The 27781-nt window shown below is 44.1% G+C and overlaps 2 protein-coding genes across 6 annotated transcripts; both read right to left on the bottom strand.

The window, feature by feature from the left end:
• Positions 1-218: 218 nt before the first annotated feature.
• snapc1b (small nuclear RNA activating complex, polypeptide 1b) lies at positions 219-5059 on the bottom strand. Of its 4 annotated transcripts, none has more exons than XM_084182590.1 (10): positions 4764-5059; positions 4418-4577; positions 4049-4189; positions 3727-3834; positions 3327-3482; positions 2603-2668; positions 2327-2389; positions 1787-1904; positions 1350-1415; positions 219-744 (listed from the first exon to the last, which is right to left on the bottom strand). In XM_084182590.1, exons 1-10 carry the CDS (start codon positions 4892-4894, stop codon positions 704-706), a joined length of 1050 nt encoding a protein of 349 aa, XP_084038716.1. In that variant the 5' UTR covers positions 4895-5059; the 3' UTR covers positions 219-703. The 4 variants fall into 4 exon arrangements, with proteins under 4 accessions (XP_084038716.1, XP_084038719.1, XP_084038717.1 ...); XM_084182593.1 differs by having other exon boundaries at positions 4418-4486; positions 4764-5049; XM_084182591.1 differs by having other exon boundaries at positions 4823-5049.
• Positions 5060-7572: 2513 nt separating this feature from the next.
• Positions 7573-22647, bottom strand: LOC311146115 (hypoxia-inducible factor 1-alpha). 2 transcript variants are annotated; one of them, XM_084182585.1, is made up of 14 exons: positions 22314-22647; positions 15676-15869; positions 15201-15352; positions 14984-15068; positions 14340-14655; positions 13939-14045; positions 13602-13749; positions 13139-13428; positions 12812-12999; positions 12560-12682; positions 9286-9560; positions 9084-9180; positions 8840-8945; positions 7573-8733 (listed from the first exon to the last, which is right to left on the bottom strand). In XM_084182585.1, exons 1-14 carry the CDS (start codon positions 22343-22345, stop codon positions 8570-8572), a joined length of 2277 nt encoding a protein of 758 aa, XP_084038711.1. In that variant the 5' UTR covers positions 22346-22647; the 3' UTR covers positions 7573-8569. The 2 variants fall into 2 exon arrangements, with proteins under 2 accessions (XP_084038711.1, XP_084038710.1); XM_084182584.1 differs by having other exon boundaries at positions 12542-12682; positions 22314-22644.
• Positions 22648-27781: the final 5134 nt, after the last annotated feature.

Raw genomic sequence — 27781 nt, 5'->3', positions numbered from 1 at the left:
TCATATTCCTTGTATATAGCCTCATTATTGTTTTTATTGTGTTACTATTTCCTTATTTTTCCCCCAAATATTTGTCTTGCTTTTTAACTCTGCACTGTTGGGAATGGGCTTGTAAGTAAGCATTTCACTGTAAAGTCTACACCTGTTGTATTCAGCGCATGTGAGCAATAACATTTGATTTGATAAGGAGACTTACATATCTGTGACAACATTATGTTCTCTGAACTCATAACTCTTTTAATAAAAGGAAAAACATTTTATATTCCAACAACAGTATCAAAAACATCATAGGCATTTGAAAGGGAACTGGGTTTTCAATGTAATGTAACTTTTTTCTCAATATTTTCAAGCATCAAGTAGTGAATGAAACTGTCAGTGATGGAAACAAATTATCCATATCATTGATTGATACCAGCACAATACAATTCTTAAATGTTTTACTGCGACATGAACAAAAAATCTTTGCATGTCTTCGAAGCCTTCATAAATGAAGGGTAACACCTAGAGGCTAACTTCCTTATGTGCCCGACATTAAAAGCATTGCATTTTGAGTGATTAAAAACACCTATGGTGAAACCAGATGAATGCTGGCTAAAATCAGTTGTACAAAAGATTATGGATTGTGGTTGTACACAGGGATTCATGGCTGACTGACTCTCTAAACCAAACCAATTCTTTGGTACCTTTTTCCTCTTCTGTGACATCACCATTTGAATTTCCTTTTCTTTTTCTTTTTAGTTGTTTCTAAATGGGACAAGCAGAGAGGAAAATTCAGAACATTAGACTTCTTTTCCAATCATTCATAGTGAAGGGGGGGAAAAAATAGATACAGTTACATATCGGGATATTATTTTTGACAATATATCGTATCGTTTTGACAATATCACAATATTATTTTTGCGCTAGTTGGCTGTACCTGCACCAAAACTCCAGTATTTTTGGTTCATAGCTTGTTCTCCATCTTCTTTTTAAATAGGGAGCCAATTTGTTTTCAGCACTTTTATTTCCATGACTGATCAAAACGTGTTTTCTCATCGGTCTCTCTTGTCCCTCTGCAGCAGACAGGTGAGCAATATGTTTGGAACATCGAATCGCAATAAAAATCCCAGTATCGAATCGCAATACATATCGTATCGGCACCTAAGTATCATGATAATATTGTATAGTGAGGTCAGTGGCAATTCCCTGCCCTAATCATTCATATCAAATACATTCTATAATAATTGCAAATACAATCACATCCATCTCTAGAACTACCACTATCTGAATCAAAACTGTCTGAGCAGATACTCGAGTGTGTGGTGACCTTTCCACATCCATTCACCCCCTGTGCCACAGCCCTTACATACCTTGAGCTTCAAGTTGACTCATGCACCACAGCCTGGTGGTCTTCAGAGCCTCCTCCCTTGCAGCGCCTGTTGGACACAAAGATTGTTAGTTGGACACACAGAATGTTAGTTGGACACACAGACTGTTAGTTGGACACACAGACTGTTAGTTGGACACGCAGACTCTTAGTTGGACACACAGACTCTTAGTTGGACACACAGACTCTTAGTTGGACACACAGACTCTTAGTTGGACACACAGACTGTTAGTTGGACACACAGACTGTTAGTTGGACACACAGACTCTTAGTTGGACACACAGACTCTTAGTTGGACACACAGACTCTTAGTTGGACACACAGACTCTTAGTTGGACACACAGACTCTTAGTTGATCAGGACCATTTTAAGGTGATGTTAGGAACAGGCCTACTGGCAGATGGGTACATAGGGACTTGCCTTGGGTCAGATGACTGGTCCTTTGTTTGAGTGACTTGAGTCTCTTATGGTGCGAGGTCTCCTTAGCCGGCCCCGCCTCATCCCTCTCAACCTGCCGGTGTCGCCGGGCCTTGGAGGCCTATGGGGAGAAAAGTAATGCTCCATTATATGAACAACATTCTCTACACGAGCAAACCATCCCAGTCATTACAGAGATTATAATTAACTTGAATCAATTAACTTGAGATGAGACAAAAACTGGGTCCCGCTTTATTTGAAGTGCATCTTATGAAGCACTTCATAAATGGGTCACAAATAATCTATCACCGTATTTCATGCTCTATAAAGGATTAATAAATGTGAACAAATAAATGGATGGTTATCCCACATTATTAATCTTTATAGAGCATGATATACGGTTATAGATGATTTGTGAAGCATTTATGTAGTGCTTATGAAGCCTATATGAAGGCTTTATGACGCTTTCATAAGATGCGCTTCAAATAAAGCGGGACCAAAAATGGTATGTGTAAGTTTGTACATAGGAAACACTTTACAAACCTCCACTAGCTGACCATATGATTTAGACTTGAGGGATGCAAGACGCTGAGCTCGCTTGGAACACTGGGAAGAGAATAAAAGAGATAAAACATGTTGACCACAGTGCCACCCTCTGGCCAAAGTCATTACTGCAAGACGTGTATTGAGGGCAGTGGAGAATATCTGTGAACACGGCACACAAATAATAATCAGTCTTAAAATTAAACATAGGGGTGAATTTAGAACAACAAAACCTGCTGATAGTTGGTTAGTTTATTTTGGTATATTAAAACTCACCTCTTGCTTATTTGAAGTTCCCTCGCCACTATCTCCATCTTCTCCCTCGGCTCTATCTTCCGAACCCTAAACATAATTTAACATAAAGCACACAATCTTAGCATGACAGGATAACGGTAGGTGTATCACACCCTTTCTCTCTCTCACACAAACACACTCATGCAAGCGCACACACACACAAACAAGACAACTATGATGAAGGTGGAAAAAGATCATCAAGGACATCAACCACTGCCTGTTCACCCCGCTATCATCCAGAAGGCCAGGTCAGTACTGGTGCATCAAAGCTGGGACCGAGAGAATAAAAAACAGCTTCTAACTCAAGGCCATCAGACTGTTAAATAGCCATCACTAGCACATTAGAGGCTGCTGCTGCCTATTGAAATCACTGGCCACTTTAAGAAATGGAACACTAGTCACTTTAATAATGTTTACATATCTTGCACTACTCATCTCATATGTATATACTGCATTCTATTCTATAATATTCTACTGTATCTTAGTCCATGCAGCTCTGTCATTGCTTGTCCATATATGTATATATTCTTAAATTCCATTCCTTACTAGATGTATGTATTGGGTATATGTTGTGAAATTGTTAGATATTACTTCTTAGATTTACTGCACTGTCGGAGCTAGAAGCACAAGCATTTCGCTACACCCGCAATAACATACGCTAAACACGTGTACGTGACAAATACAATTTGATGAGCAGATCTCTAACCTGAGCCTTCTGCCAGTTGTAGAATCCCACGACAGTGTTGTGTAGCCGTGACACCAAGTTCTTGTGGATCAGATTGATGGATGAGTCTGGCTGGCCTGGCTTGGCTGAAATGGATGCCTTCACCTGCTCATAGTGCTCATGTACGTTTGCCAGCTCCTGTGTTCATCCATAGAATACACACATACACCACAACATCAAAGACTGTAATCCACACTGGAACATGTTATGCACACATAGGCCCTATTACTGCAGTGACACTAGTAGTGCCTCTTAAACCACACGTACCCTGGTTTATAATCTCGGAGAAAATAAAGACAAATGTATCCTTCAGGCTGTTGTCTACTATTCCAACCTGCTGCTTGCGTGTGTGTGGGAATACATGGTCATTCTGCTAGCTCACCTCCAACATGTCCATGCTGACCAGCTCCTGTGGCCGGGCCGCTCGCTCAACGAAATCTTCACACACCGTTCTTGAGTTCTTGTTGCTCTTCTTCACATTGAAAATCAGCTGCTCAAGGAGAAAGATATCATGTAGATGGATTCAAATAAATCAACAATGAATGTATCCTCACAGCCTTGTTCAAGCATTTGTTAGTATTTTTAACACACCTAACCCTTTACTAATGTGCAATCATTCAAATAGGGACGATTCTGTATTAACTCTACAGTGTCTATCCATTTGTTGATGTGGACAGCAAGCTAAAGAAGACTGGAGATCTTACCGGCGTGGGCATGGCAGTGAAGTAGAAGGCTTTTTGTGAGATGAGCTGTCTGATGATGTAGACCACATCAAAGTGCTGTGCACTAACTGCATCCTGCTGGAACTTCATCATTTCCTCCCAGTCCTTCAGGGCTAGCCTTATCTGTAGACAATAGAAAAATAACAGCTCATGTTGAAAAACATGCATTATATGTGAATAATGAATAAACACAAATGCAAGTGTATAAAGACAATAATTTAATGTGTTTGTATATGAATCTGTTGTCCAAGATTGACTTTAGAAATTGTATTGTATCTCGGACATTCAATGGTAGTTCTGCTATATGGTGGGTGGCGAAATCTGTATTTCAGTGAAATCAGAGTATCTCACCTTTTCTCTTGGTGTGGACAGTTGGCAGTGGTATAGCCCATAGAACAGGTACAAGGCCCCAACTCTAATCTGAAAGGTGTATGGGGGCAGAAAGTATGTGTACGCTGTAGCCAGGATTTCACGGCTGAACAGCCTCTTTAGATTGTTTTCCATTTTTCCACTGTAAAAGACAGACAGACTCAAATCTGAAACCATATTAATGATAACGTTACACCCATTGCAACACTCAGGATTGGAAAACGTGATGCTTATGCAATTCACTGGGAAGTTGAGACAGACGATAACTTATATTTTGCAGGTGACAGAGCAGCAGATTTTTCTATAACAAAAAAAAAGAGAATCTTACTAGAAAATACTTTGGAACTTCGTCTCTTTCCATATCGTCAAGAATAGCTCGTATCTCACCGATTCTGTCTGCTGAAATCTACTCAGCAACAGCTCACAGTCTGCTTTAAGACGGTCTTTGCAGTAATCCATTATCTACACCTTATCCACAACAACTTTTCCGCAATGTGTTTGCTGCTTGGTAAAATAAAAGATGGAAAATTGTCCCAATATATTGCAAATAGCTAGCTAGCTAGCTAGCATCATCAACGAACACATCCGCATCTTCCTCTCTGTCGCAATACAACGCTTGCAAGTACGATTGTCGACTGCTGATGACGTTATGTGTTTTGCTACAGGATGGGGGTCAGGACAAAATTGTTTGAGCGCAACCACTAAGCTATATGAGCACAACGCATTAGAATATATACTACATGACCAAAAGTATGTGGACACCTGCTCGTCAAACATCTCATTCCAAAATCATGGGCATTAATATGGAGTTGGTCCCCCTTTGCTGCTATAACAGCCTCCACTCTTCTGGGAAGGCTTTCTACTAGATGTTGGAACATTGCTGCAGGGACTTGCCTCCATTTAGCCACAAGAGCATTAGTGATGTCAGGCACTGATGTTGGGCGATTAGGCCTGGCTCGCAGTTGGCGTTCCAATTAATCCCAAATGTGTTTGATGGGGTAGAGGTCAGGGCTCTGTGGAGGCCAGTCAAGTTCTTCCACACCAATCTCGACAAACCATTTCTGTATGGACCTCGCTTTGTGCACGGTGGCATTGTCATTCTGAAACAATAAAGGGCCTTCCCCAAACTGTTCCCACAAAGTTGCAAGCACAGAATCGTCTAGAATGTCATCGTATGCTGTAGCGTTAAGATTTCCCTTCACTGGAACTAAGGGGCCTAGCCCGAACCATGAAAACAGCCCCAGACCATTATTTCTCCAACTTTACAGTTGGCACTATGCATTCGGGCAGGTAGTGTTGTACTCCTGGCATCTGCCAAACCCAGATTAGTCTGTCAGACTGCCAGATGGTGAAGCGTGATTCATCACTCATAACTCCAGAGTCCAATGGCAGCGAGCTTTACACCACTCCAGCCGGCTTGGCATTGCGAATGGTGATCTTAGGTTGTGTGCGGTTGCTCAGCCATTGAAACCCATTTCATGAAGCACCTGATGAACAGTTCTTGTGCTGACGTTGCTTTCAGAGGCAGTTTGGAACTCGGTAGTGAGTGTTGCAACCAAGGACAGACGATTTTTACGCGCTTCAGCACTCGGTGGTCCCGTTCTGTGAGCTTGTGTGGCCTACCACTTCGCAGCCGTTGTTGCTCCTAGAAGTTTCCACTTCACAAAAACAGCACTTACAATTGACCAGGGCAGCTCAAACAGGGCAGAAATTTGTCGAACTGACTTGTTGTAAAGGTGGCATCCTATGACTGTGCCACGTTGAAAGTCACTGAGCTCTTCAGTAAGGCCATTCTATTGCCAATGTTTGTCTATGGAGATTGCATGACTTTTGAATATATAGTGTAGTTTATTCAATACAAGTATGTGTCTGTCCCAATCAATTAAACATAACTATAATACACTGAACAAAAATATAAACGCAACATGCAACAATTTAAAAGATTTTACTGAGTTACAGTTCATATAAGGAAATCAGTCAATTGAAATAAATTCATTAGGCCCTAATCAATGGATTACACATGACTGGGAATACAGATCTGTATCACAGATACCTTTAAAAAAAAAAAGGTAGGTGTGTGGATAAGAAACCAATCAGTATTTGGTGTGGCCACCATTTTCCTCATGCAACGCAACATCCTTCGCATAGAGTTGATCAGGCTGTTGATTTATGGCCTGTGGAATGTTGTCCCACTCCTCTTCAATGGCTGTGCGAACTTGCTGGATATTGGCGGAAACTGGAACACGCTGTCGTACACGTCGATATAGAGCATCTCAAACATACTCAATGGGTGACATGTCTGGTGAGTATGCAGGCCATGGAAGAACTGGGAAATGTTTTACTTCCAGGAATAGTGTACAGATCCTTGCAACACGGGGCCGTGCATTATTATGCTGAAACATGAGGTGATGGCAGTGTGAGGCTAGTTGACATACTGCCAAATCCTCTAAAACAACATTGGAGGTGGCTTATGGTAGAAAAATGAACATTCAATTCTCTGACAACAGCTCTGGTGGACATTCCTGCAGTCAGCATGCCAATTGCACACTCCCTCAAAACTTGAGACATCTGTGGCATTGTGTTGTGGCAAAACTGCACATTTTAGAGTGGCATTTTATTGTCCCCAGCTGTCAGACCTGGGATCTTTTATTTCAGCTCATGAAACATGGGACCAACACTTTACATGTTGCGTTTATATTTTTCTTCAGTATTCATGAATATTTCAAGCATGTATCAGGGCGGCAGGTAGCCTAGCGGTTAGGAGTGTTGGGCCAGAAACTGGAAGGTTGCTGGTTCAAATCCCTGAGCAGACTAGGTGACAAATCTGTTAATGTGCCTTTGAGCAAGGCTCTTACCCTAATTGCTCCAGAGTTGCTGTCAATAATGGCTGATCCCTGGCTCTGACCCCACTGTTTCTGGGGGAGTGGATATTATATAATTTCTAATTCACACGTGTACGTGTGAAATACGACAAATGCAATCAACTATCAAGAGTTGTTAGGACTATAGTATTTTTATTTTATTTATTATTGCTTGTAAAATACAAGAAACAATGCTTGTGTTATTCAATTGATATCACAATATTCCATGATCACATTACAGAGTTTAAATATTTAAGAAATAAACAACCAATGCAATTATTTTTTGGGAGCAATTTTATGTTAGACAGCAACAGGAAGCATGAAAGAGACCCAAAACTGCAGTGTGGACCAATGCCATAAAACAGACAAAAAAGGTATGAAAGAGTAACACTTGCTACTAATGATGAGATAATTATACTGGTAAAATATGATCATATGATGGTGCTAAAGACTAAAGAAGTACATGTTACTTCAATCTAAATAAACCATTTGAGATGGTCGACTAAAAATGAATTGATTACATGATCAAACTGAGGGACCAATCCTCCATGATTAAAAACTAACATTGGATTTAGAGCAAATTATACCGCTCACATGTATTTATTATTCATGACAAGGCTTTAAAGCCATTTCTGAATGTTCCCCTGGTCTATGCACAGTAACAAACATACACTTACAGTAGTAAAGGAATAAAGTGACAAGTACTGAATGACTACATATTTAATGCATTAGCCTAAAATACTGGTAACCAGTAATGGGGATATAACATTCAAAAATACCTTCTGGACCAAATACTATTGTTATATACGACATACGAATGCATAGGAAAATAAAAATAAAAATGGTTGAAATTCCATTAAAACTACTTTTTAAAAGGCTTAACATATATTGCTGGTAATCTCTTATTTTTAAGAAAATATAAATTGTGCGACTGAAGCTTACAATACACTGCTGGCAGTAGCGCCGCCGGGTTTCCATGGAGACCTGATACAACAGAGCCGTCCATGGAGGCGCCATATGTGTGCTGTCTGAGAGACTCCAGAGAAAGAAACAATTAGGTGCCTCTACCTGCAAACACTACAACATCCCCTACACCAACTCTAATGCTGCAGATATCACTTGGTGGATGCAGACAGCAGCCAAACTATAAGATCACTGATATAAGATCACTGATACAGAGAGAGACAAATAAAGGGGCAGCGAGTGGGGACAGAGAGCGTGAGGAGGTTGTAGTGTCTGGTCTGGTCCAGCAGGGGGCAGGCTAAGCGTTGACTCAGTTGACTTGGTCCAAGGCACGCAGCAGCTCCTCGCCCTGCAGCAGGAGCTGGCGACCCACCACGGGGGCGTTGACCTCACAGTCATACCTGGTCAGCTGTGGAAGGGTGAAGGGCGAGCCGCTGCCCTCTGAGGAGATGCCAAGCAGACGGCTTGCCAGGTCTAAGAGAAGCAAGAGAATATACCGGTCATTAGTGTCATTGTTTCATGTAAAACACGCAGAAGCGTAATACCGGCCTTGGCAGTTTTATGTTCCAGGACAAACTACCTGTAGGCAGGAGCAGTATAGTCCTGTTGGAGGCAGCATCAGCGTGGCCCAGCTCAGACACCTTGAGCTTTTTACCTGGCTCAGGACGGTCCTGGAGCAATCCCCCCTGGGAAAAACACAGATTCAAATTAGCACTCATGAGCCAAAATGTTTTTGAACACAAAATATCTCAGCTAAAATGTAAACATTTTACACATAATGAATTGATATAAAAACGTTTAAAACTTTGATCCTATACACTTACTATTCCGACAGCCTGAGACAGAGACATCTTCCTCTTGCGCTGTGGATTCTGGGAGGCCAGTGTCCTAAGGGAGATTTCCCTGTCCATTTGAGGCACCCTGAAGCACAGAAAGTCAGTCGCACACCATGTCAGCACAGTGTTTTGGTTTTGAGGAGAGGCTCAGTTTGAGGGAGTGTGTCTGTTTGTGTGTGTGGGGGCTTACGTCTTGGTAAGTAAGGAAGCAGGGCGAGGGCTATCTGCTGGCTCCGGGGCTGCCAGGGCTGGGGAAGCTGTCCGGCTGCCTGGGGCAATGAAGGGGGAGCCAGGGTAGCTGTGGACCTCCTGGGTGAGGTGAACAGAAGAGCATAGAGAAGAGCTCTCTAGGGGTTGGGCTGGGCCACAAGACAGGGGCTCCTCTGGGGACAGGGTGCGCAGCTGGAAGTCATCATCCATGGGGATGTATGGAGCCAACATCTCCAGGTCCAGGTCCTCCATGGCCTAGAGGGGGAAACAAGCACATATTAGATACGCTTTTCCCTGAATCAGTTATAGCTCTTCCTCATACCAGCTGATTTACATTGACATTGTAGTCATTTAGCAGAAGCTTTTATCCGGGGGGGGGGGGGGGGAATCAGAGGTGGCAGAACGGAGTGCTTGGGTTGGGGTGTAGGGCAGGGATCATCTGCCCACGGGCCTCCAGTTGGGGAACCCTGGTTTAAGGTTTCAGCATAGCCTGAAGGTATGGAGGGGCAGTTCCTCTTCCTGCTCCGCAGGCAAGTACCATGGTCTTGTAGTGGATGTGAGCTTCAACTGGAGGAGCAGAGGCGCATGGGAGAACCTGGGAAGGTTGAACACCAGGCGGGCTGCAGCATTCTGGATAAGTTGCAGGGGTTTGATGATACAAGCGGGGAGCCCAGTCAACAGCGAGTTGTAAGAGTCCACACTGGAGATGACAAGTACCTGGATTTGGACCTGCGCCGCTTCCTGTGTGAGGTAGGGTCGTACTCCACGGATGTTGTAGAGCATGAACCTGCAGGAGTGAGTCACTGCTTTGACGTTTGATGAAAACGACAGGGTGTTGTCCAGGGTCACGCCAACGTTCTTTGCACTCTCGAAGGGGGACACTGTGGAGTTTTCAAACGTGATGGAGAGGTCTTGGCCTTCCCCGGGAGGAAGAGCAGCTCCGTCTTGTCGTGGTTGAGCTTGAGGTGGTGGGCCCACATCCAAGCTGAGATATCTGCCAGGCACGCAGAGATGTGTGTCAACACCTGGGTGTCAGAAGGGGTGGGAAGGAGAAAAATAGTTGAATGTCATCCGAATAGCAATGATATGAGACCATATGTGAGGATATGACAGAGCTAAGTGACTTGGTGTATAGAGAGAAGAGGGCCTAGAACCGAGCCCTGGGGGACACCAGTAGTGAGAGTACGTGGTGCAGACACAGATCCTCTCCACGTCACCTGGTAGGAGCCGCCTGCCAGGTAGGATGCAATCCAAGAGTGTGCAGAGCCTGAGACGCCCAGCCCTGAGAGGGGGGAGAGGAGGATCTGATGGTTCACGTGTCGAAGGCAGCGGATAGATCTAGGAGGATGACAACAGAGGAGAGAGTCAGCTTGGCAGTGAGGAGAGCCTCCTTGACACAGAAGAACAGTCTCGGTTGAGTGACCCGTCTTCAAGCCTGACTGGTTAGGGTCAAGAAGATCATTCTGAGAAAGACAGCGAGAGAGTTGGTCAGAGCCGGAACGCTCAAGTGTTTTGGAAATAAATAAAAAAAGGGATGCAGGTCTGTAGTTTTTGACGTCAGAAGGATTTAGTGTTGGTTTCTTGAGGAGGGGAGCGACTCTGGCCATTTTGAAGGTCAGGGATGAGTTGATGAGGGAAATGAGGAATAGGAGGTCTCCAGAGATGGTCTGGAGAAGGGAGGAGGGGATGGGATTGAGCGGGCAGGTGGTTGGGCGGCTAGACCTCACTAGTCGCAGGATTTCATCTGGAGAGAGAGTGGAGAAAGGGGTCAAGGCGTAGGGTAGTTGTGTGTGAGTAGGACCAGGGGACTCAATAGGCTGAGTGAATGAAGAGCGGATGTTGTCAACCTTCTTTTCAAAGTGGTTGACAAAGTCGTCTGCAGAGAGGGAGGAGAAGGTGGAAAAGAGTTTCCTAGGGTTAAAGGCATAAGCTTGAAATTTACAGTCATAGAAAGTGGCTTTAGCAGCAGATACAGAGCAAGAGAAGGTAGAGGGGAGGGAGTGAAAGGATGATAGGTCCTCCAGAAGTTTAGTTTTCCTCCATTTTCGCTCAACTGCCCACAGCCCTGTTCTGTAAGTTCGCAAGGAGTCACTCAGCCACGGAGCAGGATGGGTGGGCCGAGCCGGCCGGGAGGAAAGGGGACAGTGCGAGTCGAGTCATAGGCTGCGGAAAGGGAGAAGAGTAGGGTCGAAGAGGCAGAATCAGGAGGGAGAATGATTTAGCAGAAGGGTGAGAGGATAGAAGAGGAGAGTAATGGGAAAGACACTGAATATTGCAACTGCGCATGAACATCTGGGTAGGGGCTGACTGGCTAGGGTTGGAGGAGAGGGAGCCAGAAAAGGAAACAAAGTAGTGATCAGAGACCTGGAGGGGGGTTGCAGTGAGATTAGTAGGTGAATAGCCTCTAGTAAAGATGATGTCACCTGCCTTGTGAGTGGGAGGGGACTGGGAAAGGGTGAGGTCAAAAGAGGCAAGGAGGGGAAAGAAACAGTTTGAAATAAATTAATCAAAGGCTGACGTCGGGAGGTTGAAGTCGGCAAATACGAAGAGCGGTGAGCCATCGTCAGGAAATTAGTTTATCAAGCTTGAGTGGACAAGTGACAGCATGGATTTCAAATGAGGAGATGGACAGGTGAGTGGAGAAATGAGTAGCCCTGTGCCACCACCACGACGACCAGATGCTCTTGGACTAGGAGAGAAAACGTAATCAGATGAAGAGAGAGCAGCTGGAGTAGTAGTGTTCTCTGGGGTGATCCATGTCTCTGTCAGGGCTAAAAAGTCAAGGGACCGAAGGGCAGCATAAGCTGAGATGAACTGTGTTCTTGACCGCAGATCAGCAGTTCCAAACGCTGCCAGAGACCAGGAATTCCACATGTTGTGCGCGCATGGTACACTAAATTAGAAGGGTTGCAGAAAAAGGGTGGGGAGTGTCTGTAAAGCCTACAGGCAGAGGAGCAAACAGGTATAGAAAACACACAGTTGACAAAGCTACAAAATTGCTCAATTAGATCTGAAAATAACTAGGAAAGATACTCAAGTGAGAGTGGTTTGATTCTCGTGTTTCATTCAGGTTTACTATTGTACTGAGATGATGGGGGTGGGTCCATATCCATTATGGTCCGTAAGTGACCATATGCATAAGATTAACCAAATAATTAAAACTCACATTCACGTCATACACTGAGTGTACAAAACATTAAGAACACCTTCCTAATCCTGAGTTTAGAATGTCTTACCATAGATAGGAACCGTACCTGTGAGGTGAAAGGAGTCTTGGGCCCTGTGTCGATGGCAAACAGTCTTTCCACCATGTCCAGTTTAAACGCAGCACTGATGTCAGACTCCATTGGGAAACAAAAGTCCAGTGGGCTGTCAGGCTGCAGAGAACATTACATTGGTTAAAGACTAGTATTTGAGGACAGAAGTATTTTTGACATAAACTTTCCATTGATTTCCTGATAGGCAGTTTTAAAAGGTGTCTGTCTGGACGTGATATCTCTGCTCACCTCAGTGAAGCTGTGGCTGCCTGGGGTGCTGGAGGAGTCTGGACCAGCCTTGGTGTCCACTGAGGTGCTGGGGACCAGGGGCTGATCACTGGGGGGCAGCAGAGAGAGAGGCAGGGCCAGCTTGTCACTGGTGGAGGGCAGCATCACATCCTTGTAGATAGGCACCTCCTTCAGCAGGATGTCAGAGTCTGCAGGGACAGGAAAGAGGGGGTCAGAAAGAGTTTGGGTTGGGACCAGTAAAGTGTGAGTTCTAGCACTAATTATCCTGTTCATTTTCCATTCAAAAGTAACCATCACACAACGCTTCAGGCAGGGCAGGGTACTGACCGGGGCAGCTGAAGTCCAGGGAGATGATGGTGTCTCCAGCGGCCGGGGCCAGAAGGGTGAGGGCCTCTGGTTCCTCCTTCAGTCTGTCATACAGACTGGCCAGGGGCTGGGCCTCCATCGCCTGGGTGAACAGCTTGATCACATCCAGCTCTGGGCTCTTCTCCTCCATCAGGAGCACAGGGGACACCTCTGCCTCAGAGCTCTCCTCCTCCTCTTCCAGCTCCTTCTTCACAGGACTCATGTCCTCCGTCTGCTCCAGAGACAGCACCATCTTCTCCTCCTCAATGCCACTGTAGCAGGAGGGAGACAAAAACAGTTACATATTAATGTATTACTCCCGCTTACAAAGTGAAAATCAGATTGATTGGTTTAGTCAAAACCCAGTGAGTCAGTCCCCCAGACAGTTTAACCCCCTGATCAAACTAGCCTCTTTAAAAAAACACTGTGTGGTCCATGACTATACCTGAGCACATAGTTGACACACACAACACACTGGGGCTGGGAGTTCTTGCTGTTGTAGATAACAGTGGCCTGAGTCTCCACCCACACAAAGCCTCCTCTCTTAGCCAGCATGCGGTACTGGCCTGTGCTCACCTGGCCCTTCGCAAACACTGGAGACGAAGAAAGAAGAAGAGGGTGAGAAAAAAGGATGAGAAAAAAAGAGACTGCTAGTAGCTACCTAGTACTTAAACATTGTATTATGTACTAAAGCCTATTGCCAACATTGGACATTTCCAGATTATGTGTCTGCTTTAAGGGGGAATATCTTTGCATTGTCATGTTTTGGTAGGGATACTTACAGTTGTGATGGGTCTTCATGAGGTGGTCTGAGTCCAGGGCATGGTAGTACTCATACACAGAGCGATTTAACAGGTCCTCTGGATCATAGCCCATCAGCTCAGTGATCCTGGACAACACAGATATGGGACAGGTTAATCCTACTTTTTACTGGAGTGCCATTCAACCTATTGGACACCAGGTGGCTCTGTGGCACTACATTCAGGAGCTACCTATTCTTTTATCACATATTTTTGTGTCAATAACAAGTCGTTTTACTTTTCTGGGAAAAAATATAACGCAACATATATTCTTATAGCAATATCCCTGATATGGAGAAAATATTTGTGCTACATTCAGTATACTTCTACTACATTATCTATGCTGGTGCTGCAGGCAGTGGAGTGGTAGGTCTCAGTCACACCTCTCGTCACAGAAGGTGAACTTCATGTCCAGTGTGTGGCGGCTGAGGAAGGTCTTTGTGTCCAGCGGTGCTTCGATGTTGGAGGGGTGGGGGATGGGCTCACAGACCAGCACCAGGTAGGGGACGGATGGCTCCTTGTGCCCACCGGGGCTCTGCTCAGCTGGGGCTTCATGGAGCCGCACATGGCCTGAGCAGTGAAGAACCTTCCAGGTGGCTGATTTGACATTGACAGTGCGCCCCCTGCTGGTGAGGGTACATTTCATCCGCAAGAAGAAGCTACGTTCTGTGTTTGGTTCCTTGGACTTTTTAGAGGTCCCTGAACAGGCAGAGGAGAAAAGAGAGAAGGTGAGACTGAGGTTAAGAAATAGAAAATTACATTTAGTGTTGGTATGATGTGCAAAAAGGAATGTAGCAGTGTACCAGTGAAGCAGAGTGAATGCCATGGGAAGAATGCAGCCAACTAATCACTCTGACCTCAGGGATGGAGTGGGAATTGATAACTGGTTCTGACTTTGTTTTGCTCCGAGCTGCTAACTTCAGCCCCACACTACTTGTTACACTGATATTCCAGAGCGCTGTGTGTAGCAGAGTCTATTTTCAGTAGAAACCTTTAGTTTGTGTGTTTTCATAGGGGTGCGTCTCACCTGTTCTGTGTACCAGCATCTCCCTCAGCTCCTCGTGGTCACAGGGGTGTGTGTACTCAAACACACTAAGTCCTGTCAGGTCAATCTGCACATGGACAGAGAGGAAGGACGTTCAGAAACATACAACATATTCAAGCCAAGGGAAGAACACCAAAAAGATCTGCATTCTTTATCAGTCTTAGTCAGTTGTTTCTGACTAATGGAGTAGAAAACCTACCTGTGCTAGACCCAAGCACTTGTTGACATTCTCAGAGAGATAGACCATGTCCCCGTCCTCAGACAGCACCACGAGGAAGCCCTCCAGAGCCTTCAGATAGGAGCCATTCAGCTGGGAGTCCAACTCACTCTCCTCCTGCTCCTCCTTATCATCTAGAGAGGGGGGGTAAGAGGGAGGTAGCGGAAGGGGGTGTGGCGACCGGGACATGAGAAAAGCAGGATATATGATTACTAGCCAACACACATGCTTGTGAGGCAGGGCACTGCGACATCCAGGGGCAGGACCACAAAGGGATCTATATCCTCCTGTCTGCAAGTTTATAGATCTCCCAGAGCTGCCCTGGCAAACAAAGGCTGCTCACCTCTTCACCACCTCTCTCCTTCTTACCCCTACCCCTTAACCTCCATGGTACTTTGGACCAATTTGGACACTACAAACCTATATATCCTCCCCCTCCTTCCCCCGGGGTACTGACCTGTGCTCAGCAGATTCCTCATGTGCAGGTAGCTGATGGCCAGTCTCATGATGGAGGCCTTGTCCAGGTTGGAGGTGACGCTGTGGGGCAGGGGCAGCTCCTGGGCCAGCTCATAAAACACCTCCGACTCCTTACTCCTCCTGCATCGCGCCGCATCCCGGGACTTCTCCTTCCTCCGGTCCGAGCTCACCCTGCTGTGGGAGACAGGCCAATCAACAAGAGGCAAGTCAGAGTCCGGGTCCAGACCAAACACACACACCACCAGGGCTTGCATCGTTGTTGTGTCTGCCTGCTCTACTCTGTGCACTGCTCACTCAGCCATTGGCCAGACACAGTGGGGAAGGCTGCAGGGCCTGCAACAAGCACTCAGTCCAGCTGTCTCGCCATAGCAGGCTCATTTACATACGCTAGCTCAGTCTGCCATCTTATTGAATGCGAACCAAAGGAAGCACAGTGATCCCCCATGGAGTGATTGGCTGGGAGAAGGGGCTAGGTTGTGTGTGATGTGCAAGTACTCTCTCCCCTCTGCCTGCTTGGTGCCCTGGGGACAGGCTACATTTTTACATTTTAGTCATTTAGCAGACGCTCTTATCCAGAGCGACTTACAGTTAGTGAGTGCATACATTAAAAAAAATAAAAAAAATACTACATACAGTGCATTCAGAGCCCTTCCCTTTTTATTACGTTACAGTCTTATTCTAAAAAAATATATTTATTTAAATTATCTCAATCTACACACAATACCCAATAATGACAAAGTGAAAACAGATTTAGAAGTTTTAGCAAATGCCTTCGGAAAGTATCCAGACCCCTTGACTTTTCCCACATTTTGTTACGTTACAGCCTTGATTAAATAACTAAAAATCCTCAGCAATCTACACACAATTTACATAAGTATTCAGACCCTTTGCTATGAGACTCGAAATTGAGCTCAGGTGCATCCTGTTTCCATTGATCATCCTTGAGATGTTTCTACAACTTGATTGGAGTCCACCTGTGGTAAATTCAATTGATTGGACATGATTTGGAAATGCACACACCTGTCTAGATAAGGTCCCACAGTTGACAGTGCATGTCAGCTTTAAACCAAGCCATGAGGTCGAAGGAATTGTCCGTAGAGCTCAGAGACAGGATTGTATTGAGGTACAGATATGGGGAAGGATACCAAAACATGTCTGCAGCATTGAAGGTCCCCAAGAACACAGTGGCCTCCATCATTCTTAAATGGAAGAAGTTTGGAACCACCAAGACTCTTCCTAGAGCTGTCCACCCAGCCAAAACTGAGCAATCGGGGGAGAAGGGACTTGGTCAGGGAGGTGACCAAGAACCCGATTGTCACTCTGACAGAGCTCCAGAGCTCCTCTGTGGAGATGGGAGAACCTTCCAGAAAGACAACCATCTCTGCAGCACTCCACCAATCAGGCCTTTATGGTAGAGTGGCCAAACAGAAGCCACTCCTTAATAAAAGGCACATGACAGCCCGCTTGGAGTTTGCCAAAAGGCACCTAAAGGACTCTCAGACCATGAGAAACAAGATTCTCTGGTCTGATGAAACCAAGATTGAACTCTTTGGCCTGAATGCCAATCGTCACGTCTGGAGGAAACCTGGCACCAAACAATTAAGTATATGTTTTCAAAATGCATACTGCCTCTAGCTCATTGCAAAGTGGTGTGACGCGCTGATGAAGCCTGCCTTCCATTGCCTATGCATTTTCTGTTGAGATGCTGTGGCAGCAGCTTGCGCTCCCTGACAGATTTTACGCTCCAAGGCTCTGTATCTGTATGCTGTAAGTAATAAATAAGATACATAACGAATATACTGTACCCACGCACCAATTTAAATCCACTAAATTACGCAAATTAACCTATTTCCCGATAAGCATGACCAGTCAAATGTATTTCCATCGACTGGTATTTCCGTCAATTAATATGCTAAAAAGCATTATTTCGCAATGGGATGTTTTCTTTCTCCCGGATAATTGGCCGGCACCAATTTTATTCATAGGATATTCTATTTATTTATTTAAAAAAATCTGACAAAAGACAGCTATTACTGGCTAACGGAAACCCTGGATGAGACCAACTCATGCATTCCCTCAGCCTGAAGTCAAACTAACAGACAGGCAGGCTGGCAGTAGGTAGAAGTCAATCAGTCTGTCTGTGCCTCTATCAAGCTGACAGACTGACTGTGCAGGTCAGGAGCTCAGTCAGCGGGGGACAAATATTTACACCTGGGATCATCAACTAGATTCAGCCGCGGGCCGATTTTTTTCTACAGCGGATGGTCGGGGGGCCGGAACATAATTACAAATATTCTGTAGACTCCAAATTGACCGCAAGATGCCCAAACAGTAATGTTTGACTAAAACAATCGTTTCAAACCTTGCTTACATTTGTATACAATCAAGTTTCCCTCTATTATGTGTGAGAATACTTCGGAACAGATTTCTTAAATTAAAATCACTTGGAGCTGATTTCCTGGTGTTTTCACATGTCCAACAATACATATGAATTATTATTATTTTTTGCTGAGAAAGCTTGGGGGGGACAAATAAAACCACCCACAGGCCAAATTCTGCCCGCAGGCCGCCAGTTGGGGAACCCTGATTTACACTATCCTACGTCAGCTCTCCCAGACCACATCAGGCCCTGACTGTTTGCCTCTTTGAAAGCTGATCCTCTGTGTTATACAACCAGTTCTGCATAGCATCAACACACTTCTCACCCTCCGGGCCCCTGCTACAGACTCCTGGCCACTGGCCATAGCCCAGAGCGATATCTTCCAACCAACCACTGCTGCTAAGCGAGGCAGATAAAAATCTGAGTATCTAGGTCTTCACCTGTGGAAATCTGCCACATGAAGGTAAATGAAAATCTAACCTAGCATTTAGAAAAGTATCTCTGTGCTTTGTATTGGTATGGAATCTATTCAAATGACAGACAAGTATGGCTTATGCACAGAGACAGAAATTGTCTGGAAAACTACCTGAAAGGTGCTGGTTTAGGCTGGAGCTCAAATTCTACAAAGTGAACTCTGTGCAGTACAAACAAAGGCTAGTCCAGCATACAGGAATCTTCTGCTGCAGTTTTAATGGTGCATCGTCCCCTCCACACTACATTTTACATTTACATTTTAGTCATTTAGCAGACGCTCTTATCCAGAGCGACTTACAGTTAGTGAATACATATTTTTTTTATTTTTATACTGGCCCTCCGTGGGAAACGAACCCACAACCCTGGTGTTGCAAACGCCATGCTCTATCAACTGAGCTACATCCCTGCCGGCCATTCCCTCCCCTACCCTGGACGACGCTGGGCCAATTGTGCGCCGCCCATGAGTCTCCCGGTCGTGGCCGGCTGCGACAGAGCCTGGATTCGAACCAGGATCTCTAGTGGCACAGTTAGCACTGCGATGATGTGCCTTAGACACTACAGATGGGAGGTTGTTTTTTCCCTTTCTCTAAAAGCAGGGTAGGCACTGCCTTGATTCTCATCCTTCCTCTGGATCACAAATATGGGCTGAAAACAAAGGCTAAGAGAGGCCACCATTTCATAACATCTCTACGCACATGGACATGCATGCCTACCAGCGTCCTACATGTCATTTTGGCTTGCAGATATAGCATAGGCCTAACCAGCACATTTGTTGTATAATGTTATTTAGACTTAATTGCCCTGTTTTATAATAATAATAATAATAATATATTCTATAAGAAATTCATTTGAGGATAAAGCTCAGTCATGCAAACAGGTGGACATGGATCAAAAGACAGGTCTCACATTCAGTGCTGTACAAAGGCATTGCCAATTTTATTGTAACCCAAATCCCTGACTGAATTAATAAAAAGTACTGACCTGCTTTTACTTGGAACTGTTTGGGGTGATCTGTCACTAGCGTCCAGTGTGACAGAAATCATAGTCTCGTCTGCTGTGTTACATAACCTCTTTGAGGCTGTAAAGTGTACTTTACAGCACTGTGCAAACCAAAATGTTTACAAACTATTCTAACCTATTTTTAATTAAGCACAGTGACAAATTCCTAATCTCTCAATCGTATTGCAGCCTAACAAGAAAAATTTCTCACAAAACCAAATTGATCAATCTCAGACACAACCGCCCCAGGCTATGGGTTGATGCTCTTGTGTAAATGACACTCATGAAATAGGTCCATCCTGTAGCTACAGGTTTAGTACAGAACAGGAAGTAAGCTAGTCCTATGCCTATGATAGAAAATATATTAAAGACCATAGATCATGAAAGACCCATAGGCCTACTTGCACAAAAAAACTATCTTAAATAGACGGTTTGTTCAATGTAATGGCTTTTTCCTTCATTTGGCCAATGTACACAGAAAGTGCCAATTAAATTCACCCAGTGAATTGCCACACACACTTTGTGCCTGGAACTCCCATTGACGTCAGGCTCTCAGTGATTAAGAAATTAGACTGAAATAAGATCACAGCAATCTGTGGAGACTGGTAAACACAAAGGAGTATTCCTGTCTGTAATAAAGCCCTTTTGTGGGGAAAAACTCATTGTGATTGGCTGGGCCTGGCTCCCCAGTGGGAGGGCCTGGCTGCCAAGTGGGTGGGCCTATGCCCTCCCAGGCCCACCCATGTGAAATCAATAGATTAGGACCTAATACATTTATTTCAATTAACTGATTTCCTTATATGAACTGTAACTCAGTAAAATCTTTGAAATTGTTGCATTTATTTTTGTTCAGTATACCATAGCTGGGCTTTGCCTATTCTTGACACTCAAAGCCAAATTTGAACACTTCAAAACATTCATGATCAGCATCTCATAAGATCTCACTGTCATTCCTGTGTATAACTTGGTCGAACATGTCACATTTGTCATCTTGGTCAAGAAGGTCAAGGTGGCCAACAGGGTAAGGGCTTGATTCAATCCGTATGACTGAAGTTCAGCGCTATAGTGCAATGGAAATTTAAAGGCAATGTTTCCACGTTTGGAGACCGCATTCACTGTAAACGCTGCATACACTACGTGGCCAAAAGTATGTGGACATGTGCTCGTCGAACATCCCATTCCAAAACCATGGAGTTAACCCCCCCCCCCCCTTTGCTGCTATAACAGCCTTCACTCTTCTGGGAAGGATTTCCACTAGATGTTGGAACATTGCTTCAAGGACTTTCTTCCATTCAGCCACAAGAGCATTAGTGAGGTCGGGTAATGATGTTGGGCGATTAGGCCTGGCTCGCAGTCTGTGTTACAATTAATCCCAAATGTGTTCGATGGTGTTGAGGTCAGGGCTCTGTGCAGGCCAGTCAAGTTCTTCCACACTGAAATCGACAAACCATTTCTGTATGGACCTCACTTTGTGCACAGGGGCATTGTCATGCTGAAACAGGAAAGGGCCTTCCCCAAACTGTTGCCACAAAGTTGGAAGCACAGAATCGTCTAGAATGTCATTGTATGCTGTAGCGTTAAGATTTCCCTTCACCGGAACTAAGGGGCCTAGCCCGAACCATGAAAAACAGCCCCAGACCATTATTCCTCCTCCACCAAACTTTACAGTTGGCACTAAGCATTGGGGCAGGTAGCGTTCTCCTGGCATCCGCCAAACCCAGATTAGTCCATCGGACTGCCAGATAATGAAGCGTGATTCATCACTCCATAGAAGGTGTTTCCACTGCTCCAGAGTCCAATGGCGGCAATCTTTACACCACTCCAGCAGACGCTTGGCATTGCGCATAGTGATCTTAGGCTTGTGTGCGGCTGCTCGGCCATGGAAACCCATTTCATGAAGCTCCCGACGAACAGATCTTGTGCTGACGTTGCTTCCAGAGGCAGTTTGGACGTCGGTAGTGAGTGTTGCAACTGAGGACAGATTATTTTTACATGCTATGCGGTCCCGTTCTGTGAGCTTGTGTGGCCTACGACTTCCCGGCTGAGCCGTTGTTACTCCTAGACATTTCCATTTCACAATAACAGCATTTACAGTATACCGGGGCAGCTCTAGCAGGGCAGAAATTTGACGAACTGACTTGTTGGAAAATAGGCATACTATGATGGTGCCACTTTGAAAGACTTCCGTACGGGCCAGTCTACTGCCAATGTTTATCTATGGAGATTGCATGGCTGTCTGCTCCATTTTATACACCTTTCAGCAACGGGTGTCTGAAATAGCCGAATCCATTAATTTGATGGAGTGTCCACATACTTCTGTCCATGTAGTGTATAGAAATTACCTTGACATTTCAATCTCACCATAGCGCTGAACTTCAGCGATACAGATTGAATCAGCCCTTAGTTAAGTGATAGTGTATCCATCTTGCGACCTCTTGACTGTACTGACTAACTTACGGAGCCAAGAACCTAGTTAGTTAACATTAGCTTATTAAAACATAATGTAGCTTAGCTAGCTAAATTGGTTAGTTACTAGCTAGCTAACTACCGTTAAATGAAATGTTTAACAAAAACTCCAGTTGTCTCTATCTAGCTGGCTAGGCTAGCTTTAGTTTATTATCTATATAGTTAGTTACAGTAGTAGCTACGCAAACGCCTCAAAATCGAACGTTAACAAACCAAACAGAAGCTATCTAGCCATCTATTTATTTTGGTGAAAAAATAAACAAAACATTGGCTAGCTATTTAACTAGAGGTTAACGTACCTTTTCTTTTCTGGGACAACTCCTGTGTCCATTTCAGGACGAGGACGACTAACTTCTGAGCCAAGACTCGAACAATCAGTACCTACTGTGACGTTAGCTATCAAACTGTGTTTGTCGGGCCCGTACGGAAATGAGCTAAAAAATTAAAATACACGTAGCTATTAAAAATAATTTAATCCGTAAATTATGTTTTCATAAGTGTTGTTGATCAATGGAATTCGGAGAGGTCAAGCCTCCATCGCGGAAAGTCAAAACATGAGTGCAGAATAATGTGTTTTAATTCCTTCGAAATGGCATGAGGTGCCACGCTGGAAAGGTTGCTTGGAACAATGTTGTAGCTAGTTAGCATAGCAGCTATCTGATCAGCTGCTTATCCCCTCCCACTTCTTCGTTGCCTTTTCCGGAGCGCGCGCTATCCGGCTTCCTTGGGAGGTACAGACCCCCTTGAAGTTGAAATTAAAATGTTAAGGTTAGGCTTTAGGGTGAACCTGTAGCTGGCTTGAGGAGACGATGAATATAATGAGATCTCTGACGCCCAGGATCCTTCAGTTCAAAGTCCCATTAGTCCAGCTCTGCAAACGTTATAATGTCAAAATACGTTCGGTACTAGCCTATACATATACTTAGAATTCATTTTTATATTCGATTCTATTGATATGAGCCTACGCTACGTTCGTTTCACTCCTTTGCATCAAGTCATCTGAAGTGCTATTGTAATGTAAGCATGACACATTTACCAGAGTTCGATGGCATTTCCCTCTCAAATTCTATGAAACAGTAATATCAAACTGTTTAATCTATACAAACTAATACAACATTAAATCAAATCAATGTTTATTGATCGCATACACAGATTTCAGATGTTATCGAAGTGCAGTAAATCTAGCAATAAAATAACAATACACACATAATCCAAAAGATTTAAACAATATCAAGAGTGGCGCAGTGGTCTAAGGCACTGCATCGCAGTGCTAGTGCTAGCTGTGCCACTAGAGATCCTGGTTCGAAGCTGGCCGTGACCGGGAGACCCATGGGGCGGCGCACAATTGGCCCAGCGTCGTCCAGGGTAGGGGAGGGAATGGCCAGCAGGGATGTAGCTCAGTTGGTAGAGCATGGCGTTTGCAACGCCAGGGTTGTGGGTTCGATTTCCACGGGGGGGCCAGTATGAAAAAAAAAAAAAAAAAGATTAAAAAAATGTATGCACTCACTAACTGTAAGTCGCTCTGGATAAGAGCGTTTGCTAAATGACTAAAATGTAATGTAAATGTAAGAAATTAAGACATATCAGAACGAGCAATATCAGAATGAGCAAGGTCAGATTCTGTGGTATAAGTATATATAAATGGTGTGTATATGAATAGAAAAGGTGTGTAGCCTACAGCAGTAGTTATTGCATTGACCCTTTATTGCACTGACTCTATGCACACTCACTGGACTCTACCCACACATACAGTGCATTTGGAAATTATTCAGACCCCTTGAATTTTTCCACATTTTGTTACATTACAGACTTATTCTAAAATTGATTAAATTCGTTTTTTTCCTCATCAATCTACACACAATATCCCATAATGACAAAGTGAAAACAGGTTTTTATTCAAGGATGATAAATATTCAAACCGTTTGCTATGAGACTCGAACTTGAGCTCAGGTGCATCCTGTTTCCATTGATCATCCTTGAGATGTTTCTACAACTTGATTAGAGTCCACCTGTGGTAAATTCAATTGATTGGACATGATTTGGAAAGGTACACACCTGTCTATATAAGTTGACAGTGCACGTCAGAGCAAAAACCAAGCCATGAGGTCGAAGGAATTGTTTTAGAGCTCTGAGAAAGGCTTATGTTGAAGCACAGATCTGGGGAAGGGTACCAAAAAATTTCTGCAGCATTGAAGGTCCTCAAGAACACCGTGGCCTCCATCATTCTTAAATGGAAGAAGGTTGGAACCACCAAGACTCTTCCTAGAGCTGGCCGCCCAACCAAACTGAGCAATTGGGGGAGAAGGGGCCTTGGTCAGGGAGGTGACCAAGAACCCGATGGTCACTCTGACAGAGCTCCAGAGTTCCTCTGTGGAGATGGGAGAACCTTCCAGAAGGACAACCATCTCTGTAGCACTCCACCAATCAGGCCTTTATGGTAAAGTGGCCAGACGGAAGCCACTCCTCAGTAAAAGGCACATGACAGCCCGCTTGGAGTTTGCCAAAAGGCACCTAAAGGACTCTCAGACCATGAGAAACAAGATTATCTAGTTTGATGAAACCAAGATTGAACTCTTTGGCCATCATGCTGTGGGGATGTTTTTCAGCGGCAGGGACTGGGAGACTAGTCAGGATCGAGGGAAAGATGAATGGAGCAAAGTACAGAGAGATCCTTGATGAAAACCTGCTCCAGAGCGCTCAGGGCCTCAGACTGGGACTAAGGTTAACCTTCCAACAGGACAACGACCCTAAGCACACAGCCAAGACAACGCAGGAGTGGCTTCGGGACAAGTCTCTGAATGTCCTTGAGTGGCCCAGACAGAGCCCGGACTTAAACCTGATCGAACATCTCTGGAGAGACCTGAAAATAGCTGTGCAGCAACGCTCCCCATCCAACCTGGCAGAGCTTGAGAGGATCTGCAGAGAAGAATGGGAGAAACACCCCAAATACAGGTGTGCCAAGCTTGTAGCGTCATACCCAAGAAGACTCAAGGCTGTAATTTCTTTCAAAAGGTGCTTCAACAAAGTATTGAGTAAAGGGTCTGAATACTTATGTAAATGTGAGGCGGGGGTGGGAGAAACTATTTAATCCATTTTAGAATAAGGCTGTAACGTAACAATGTGGAAAAAGTCAAGGGGTCTGAATACTTTCCGAATGCACTGCACTTACACTGACACTCCTACACACACACATGTATATTGACACCACAAACAAACACACTTTCACACTCCACATACTATCCTGATTGCCTAGTCACTTTTACACCTACCTACATGTACATATTACCTCAACTACAGTACATCATACCCATGCACATTGACTCGGTATCTGTACTCCTTGTACATAACCTCATTATTACTATTATTATTATTTGTGTTACTATTTGACATTTGTATTTGTAAATGTTCTTACTTTTTAACTCCGCATCGTTGGGAAAGGGCTCTTAAGTAAGTGTTTCACGGTAAAGTCTGTTGTATTTGGCGCATGTGACATAACGTTTGATTTGCACACAGAGGAACTTGAAGCTTTTGACCATCTCCACTGTGGCCCTGTTGATGTGAATGGGGGAAGTGCTCTCTCTGCTGTCTCCTATAGTCCACGATCAGCTCCTTCGTTTTGTTGACGTTGAGGGAGAGGTTATTTTCCTGGCACCACTAGGCCAGGACTCTCACCTCCTCCTTGTAGGCAAATGTAAAACTCATTCCACGAGGGCCGAGTGTCTACAGGTTTTTGCTCCTCCCTCTTAATTGAAAGGAAAAAACTAAAACCTGTAGACACTAGGCCCCCCCATGGAATGAGTTTGTAGGCTGTCAGTGTGCTCACCTGCTGGGGGAAAAGGATGGATGGGGGGGGGGGTTACTGGGTGTGACAAGACCAGAATGACAGGCAAGTCTGCTAGCAAGAGAAATTAGGCAATACTGATGCTCAAATACTGTAAGTGGCTCCAAACATAAAAATAGTCCTGTTTCAACCAAGTAATTTGCTGTGTGGGTAGATGCCAAATTGAGGCCTGTGCCATAATGCTTCTAGACAGTTTGAATAGGGGTTCAATCTTTGTCAAGGACTGATTAAAGCAGACTGATTGAGCTAAACTGATGCTCCAGTAAATCATAGAATAAAGAAGATAGAGGTGGGATTATGTGAGTTTAGTGCTGGCAGGGTCTTACTGAACTATTGAGAAGGGATGGAAAGTTTCATTCATCCAAATCTTTCAGCGACTTTAATTTTAGAGCCGTGCAAGGCATTATTTTTCAACTGAAAAGAGTTGACATAAGGCCTATGTGTCTTTGTAGCACAGGCTAGTGGAACAACAATGTACAAAATGTCCATTGTACCATCTTGTCCATTACTTCTCACTGGGCACAGATGTAATTTCAACATCTAGTTTTGATTTACATTTGGTTAGTTGTCAACTAACGTAAATTCAACCTGAAATCAACTAAAATTTTCACAAAGTCATTGGAATTAGGTTAAAAGTTTGGGGGGGGGAAATACAAAATTCCCTTAAGTTGATGACTTTTTGCAAATCCAATTAGTTTTCCACATTGATTCAACGACATCACATATACTTTTTTGTTGTTGAAATGATGTGGAAACAACCTTGATTCAACCAGTTTTTGCCCAGTGGGTTGTGCTCTGTTTAGGGGAGGGACATTTTCTGGCATTGTTTTCAGACAATGCTATTTTTTTAACTTACAGGGTGTAATTTCTTCCAGCACAACACCCACAGGATAGATCAGTGACTCTGGTAAGGAGTCTGAAGACTTTCCCGGTGCTAAATGGCAGGAAGTTCCCATACTATCTGAACATATCCGTGCACATCTCAGGGTCAAGAACATCCAGATTTGAGCAGGTTCAACACAGGATAGCACATTGTTTCTACTGACTAATGGGATTTACTTCAAGGCCAGAGAAGTGTTGTTGCTTGGCCAACGTCTGAGTCTCTCTTTTTCATCTAACAGTAACCTCACCTTCCTGTAGCTATCAGATACGACAGTCGTGACACTCTGTGGTTTCCTGTTTATCCATTTCTCATCTGTGACGACAGTAAGAATGTAAGATATACAGTACATGATGACTCAAACAGATGATGGATATCTGTTATGGTTAGGGTTGCAACTGCATTTTCGTTCTCCCTCTTTCTCAGGAGATCCATGAAGCAACATAGAAAGTATAATCGGATGCAGTCTCCTATAGATTTGAATAGGTAATGTATAGTGTTAGCTCTAGGCAGTTGGTCCATCATATACCTTCAGAAAGTATTCACACCCCTTGACTTTCTGTTGTGTTAGAGCCTGAATTTAAAATGGATAAAATTTAGATTTTTTTGTCACTGGCCTACACACAACACCCCCTAATGTCAAAATAGAATAATGTTTTTCAAATCTTTTACAAATTAATTAAAAATGAAAAGCTGAAATGTCTTGAGTCAATAAGTATTCAACCCCTTTGTTATGGTAAGCCTAAAAAAGTTAAGGAGTAAATGTTTGCTTAACAAGTCACATAATAAGTTGCATGGACTCATTCTGTATAAAATAATAGTGTTCAACATTAATTTTGAATGACAACCTCATCTCTGTACCCCACACATAAAATTATCTGTAAGGTCCCTCAGTCGAGCAGTGAATTTAAAACACAGATTCAACCACAAAGACCAGGGAGGTTTTCCAATGCCTCGCAAAGAAGGGCACCTACAGTGGCTTGCGAAAGTATTCACCCCCCTTGGCATTTTTCCTATTTTGTTGCCTTACAACCTGGAATTAAAAT

This window comes from Coregonus lavaretus, assembly GCF_964263955.1.
Source record: "Coregonus lavaretus genome assembly, chromosome: 18".
Taxonomy (NCBI): domain Eukaryota; kingdom Metazoa; phylum Chordata; class Actinopteri; order Salmoniformes; family Salmonidae; genus Coregonus; species Coregonus lavaretus.
Note: the sequence above shows the minus strand (reverse complement) of the source record. Positions and strands in the feature narration are given on the sequence as shown.

Excerpts from the sequence above, each read along its gene's own strand:
- snapc1b (XM_084182590.1), bottom strand. The coding sequence starts at position 4,894 with ATGGATTACTGCAAAGACCGTCTTAAAGCAGACTGTGAGCTGTTGCTG. Across the intron at positions 3,835-4,048 it reads TCACTGCCATGCCCACGCCG|CTGATTTTCAATGTGAAGAA; the intron begins GTAAGATCTCCA and ends CTCCTTGAGCAG. Across the intron at positions 745-1,349 it reads GAGTCAACTTGAAGCTCAAG|AAACAACTAAAAAGAAAAAG; the intron begins GTATGTAAGGGC and ends TGTCCCATTTAG.
- LOC311146115 (XM_084182584.1), bottom strand. The coding sequence starts at position 22,345 with ATGGACACAGGAGTTGTCCCAGAAAAGAAAAG. Across the intron at positions 15,870-22,313 it reads GTTGTCCCAGAAAAGAAAAG|CAGGGTGAGCTCGGACCGGA; the intron begins GTACGTTAACCT and ends TGTCTCCCACAG. Across the intron at positions 15,069-15,200 it reads AGTGCTTGGGTCTAGCACAG|ATTGACCTGACAGGACTTAG; the intron begins GTAGGTTTTCTA and ends GTCCATGTGCAG.